The sequence below is a fragment of the Monopterus albus genome, unplaced genomic scaffold (genome assembly GCF_001952655.1).
Source record: "Monopterus albus unplaced genomic scaffold, M_albus_1.0 scaffold35.1, whole genome shotgun sequence".
Lineage (NCBI taxonomy): Eukaryota > Metazoa > Chordata > Actinopteri > Synbranchiformes > Synbranchidae > Monopterus > Monopterus albus.
This window is the reverse complement of record NW_018127915.1, coordinates 1,853,092-1,856,882: the sequence shown is the minus strand read 5'-3', so window position 1 is coordinate 1,856,882 and position 3,791 is coordinate 1,853,092. Positions and strand designations below refer to the sequence as shown.

The 3,791-nt window shown below is 39.7% G+C and overlaps 2 protein-coding genes across 2 annotated transcripts in view; both read right to left on the bottom strand.

Moving 5' to 3' along the window:
• Window positions 1-301: 301 nt before the first annotated feature.
• Window positions 302-3,791, bottom strand: part of gdpd3a (glycerophosphodiester phosphodiesterase domain containing 3a) — an 8,097-nt gene continuing 4,607 nt past the window's right edge. Inside the window, exons 4-10 of the mRNA XM_020597839.1 lie at window positions 3,092-3,227; window positions 2,724-2,769; window positions 2,476-2,594; window positions 1,372-1,505; window positions 1,079-1,138; window positions 743-794; window positions 302-430 (exon numbers count right to left, since the gene is read on the bottom strand). Of these exons, the coding sequence (XP_020453495.1) occupies window positions 302-430; window positions 743-794; window positions 1,079-1,138; window positions 1,372-1,505; window positions 2,476-2,594; window positions 2,724-2,769; window positions 3,092-3,227 (676 nt within the window). The remainder of the gene's footprint in view (window positions 431-742; window positions 795-1,078; window positions 1,139-1,371; window positions 1,506-2,475; window positions 2,595-2,723; window positions 2,770-3,091; window positions 3,228-3,791) is intronic.
• Window positions 2,627-3,791, bottom strand: part of mapk3 (mitogen-activated protein kinase 3) — a 17,773-nt gene continuing 16,608 nt past the window's right edge. The window contains exon 10 of the transcript XR_002274739.1: window positions 2,627-2,655. The gene's annotated coding sequence lies outside the window, so the exon portion shown is untranslated. The remainder of the gene's footprint in view (window positions 2,656-3,791) is intronic.

Below are 3,791 nucleotides of genomic sequence, written 5' to 3'. Positions count from 1 at the left end.
AGATTAGCTGCTGGAAAAATCACTTGGGCTGTGTCAGAAAGACTGGGCGGTGGCTATAGAAACACAAACAGATGCCAGATCACACCTCAGGTCTATCAACAGTGATTAAGGTTTGAGAATAAAGAACTAAACGAATAGCTTTGTTCCCACTGTATGGTGTTAAATAGTTAGACCAACTCCTTGATTAATCATGTCATGGGTAAGACAATGGGTCTGACACTTCTTGTGTTTACTTCTCTTTTACAACCATTCATTAGAAAGATGCCATTTCTGAGTTATCGTGTCTGGATGCATTGCAAGTTCAATCCTGACTTCTGTTTCTGCAGAGGTAGCTTGACAGACGAGATGGATAGTCACTCATCACTCCTGTGGCTCCTATATCAAATGCTGCCTTTATGTCCTCATCTTCATTGCAAACAAACAGATGCACCTGCAATTACAGATATTAATCAACCCTAAAGACCTGTTTGGGATCCTGGAGACCACACGTCCTCATAGGCTTTATCACCTTATGGCATTCCAATTTGAAATGATTACATTTCTGGCAGCTGCAGATTTGGATAGTACACATCAACAGCTGAGTGAAAACTGGATAGGTATCTCTGATTCAACTCTGAGCTGTTAAAATCACACTTCTGATGATGTATAAATGTGTATTCTATTTACATTTCTGTGCACTGCTGTAATGCACTTTGAAAACATTGCATTTAGGTGTTATACATGAATGATGATGGCTTCATACCTGAATTCCACGGGCTGCAAGGTGTTTGAAAAGACTCCTCCTCATAGTCACTCTGGAATGTAAAATATAAAATGTATTTATATATAAATATATAAAATAATACAAAATAACACAAATAGCTTAGTTCTCCTCAAAGATGTTCTAATCCAACATAGAAATATTATTCTACAAACATAACTTAATGTTCTTATTAATGTTTTTTCTTAGTCATTTAAACTTGTAGCTTTCTGTTTTCAGAAATGTTTGGCAGTGTTTCTCTCTTTACCACTTCAGATTAAAAAAACAGAACAGGACAGCTGAAAGAAAGGCTGCACTGGCCTTAAAACGTGCACTCACTTTTCTAACAAAAAGATGACCAGTCTGTTCCTCAGGATGGGATCCTCAGGAATGAATGTCCTACAGCACACACAGAGAAATAGTAGATGCATCACGTCTGTACTGTGACACATTTACATTAAATATCTTACATTAAAGGTAAGAGAAGCAGAATCTAAGAGGATAAAAAGCACAGACAAAACATTCAGCATAGAAAACGGTGGAACATCCAAGCACAGGTAAGGGTTAACTGTCTCTGTCCTCATGCACACTTTGAACACAACATGCGCAGACGGTGACTCCTGGAGCCACACCTGTTGTAGATGCTCGGCAGGTAGAACTGCAATATACTCTCTCCCAGTGGCACAAAGGGCAGCAGGCCGGTGTAGAAGAGAAGCAGAACCAGCAAACCTCGGTTCACAGTGAAACTGTACGGCATGGAGTCGTTCTACGAGAAACAAAAACAGAGAGTCTGGGTGACCACACTGATAGAGAGACAGTTTTTATGAATGTCAGGAGTGATGATGAAACAGAGACTGAGCTGGTGGAGCTCGTCAAATCACCACATTTCTACTGTGAATTGGTAGAATAATACTGTCAAGGTAGCTTTGTCTCCCCCAGGTGGTTAATGTACCATTCTGTGACATTCCTTCATGATGCAGGAGTTCACAGAGGCCCAGAGAGTGATCTCCTCCCTGTTGTAGCGTTTCACCAGGTCAGATACCTACAGACAGACAAGAGAGGGTCCCAGATTAAATATAATGGTGATGAAATGGTGAGATATGAAAGTGGACCCAGTCAGTTCAAATCAAGCACAGGAAATATGAAACAAGATATAGACAGAAAAATGTCTCACAGCCAGGATTTATTTTTTCAGAAGAGGCTAGACAATCAACAGCTTTTTATGTAAGCCAAAACACATGGTGGGTACAAATTTAAGTTCAACATCGGGGATATTCTTGAATCAAATCAGATAGTCGCAAAGTTCCACAAAGCTACAGCCATAGAATTCCCACACTGTTTACTAAACACCTCTGCAACAGTTTATTTTAAATACTATGCATCTTCAGTTTCATAAAGCTGATATTAGTCATGGCCTGACTGACATTTACAGCCTGCCCCTATCCAAGGCCCTCACATACAAAACCTGCACAAAACATGAACACTGAAACTCTCAAACAGGTCTGATTCATTTCTTTCCTAACATACTTCAAAAAAAACCCCACAGTCACCTGCAATGTCAGCTCTAAGGTCATATCACTCATTATTGGGATCATTTTAAGTACACTAGTTTTACTGTTTACCAAATTTTGATCTATTTATTTTAAGCAGTGCTACCTACAGTATTATCTTGACCTTGTTACATTTTGGATTTTGTTAATAAGAGTTGTATTTGACTTTTTTCTGGTGTACTGTACCTTTTCTATCAGCTGGCTATTGTTCTCCTTGATCTCGATACTGACAGGTAGCTTAGGGAACCTCTTGAACACGTCCTCCAGTAGAACAAACTTCCTGTCTGCACCACTGCTGTAGTGACCTGAAGGATGGGAAGGGTGAAAATTAAGGTCTCACACACACACACACACACACACACACACCTACTTCTACATTCAGTGACCTTTAGTCTTTAGTTAATGAATAAGAACTAGAAAATGACAGAACTCACCTACATAAAATGTCACCTCCATTTTCTCCTTATACAAAGGCAAATCCTGACAGAGATGAGAAGCAGATGTACAGAGACATAAAACTACTGTGACTATAGTAAAAATATGTACAGCGCATCTTGGGAACCTGGATCAAAATGATAGAGGTTTTCTCAGGAACTACAAAAATTCTGCCTGATACGTGGATTTTAGCTAGCTTCTTGTAAGTTGTCAGTTCTTAAATGTTTGCTTCAATTTTAGATTCATTTAAAGCAAATAAATCTTTGCATGCAAAACAAGCCCCATCCTTGCCAACATAGTGGGCCAAAAAGAACACTGACATGACCTTTGTGAACCTTGTCCTAACCCCCAGGACCTGTCCTCCCACCTGTAGGTTGAGTGAGGAGACGGTGACATCGTGACCAGTCTGCCTCAGCAGATTCTCATCATGTGACACCACCACATGTCCATCACGTGTTAAATGACAGTCCATCTCCAGCATGTCCGTGCCATGCTCCACTGCACTGGAGACAGAAGTACAGATGCAGAAAAGCTCAAATGGGAGAATAGATGACTTTGTTACCTGTAAACTGAGAGAGCATCTGCAGCACTCCCCTCTTAAATGAGAAACCAACTCACTAAAGACTCACACCAAAGGACTGCATATAGAGTTGCAAAGGTAAAAATAAGTATTATTTGTTCATGAAACATAAATCTATGTTGTACTAGACATTAGCCCTGACACTGAGTAGTGTGTACATCTGTAAATCTAGAATTTAGATTTGAGAAGTTTGCTAATCTGTCTGATAAGACAATGAGCATTGTGAGAGAAATCCTTTGCTCAAATAAGTAGTTCAGATTTCTAAATAATAAAATCTGCTGTTAGACCTAAAACTAAAATTCCTTTAGACAGCACTCAGGGGTGTGTGAGTGGAGAGATGCGGAGTGTGTACACATTAAACAAATCCTTCTTTTATCACATAAAAGACATTTTATGTACTTTTTATGTACTGTACTTCCTGAGGAGGTTGAGGAGGTTTGGCATGTCGCCTAGGATCCTCAGCAACTTCTACAGCTGCATCGTCATT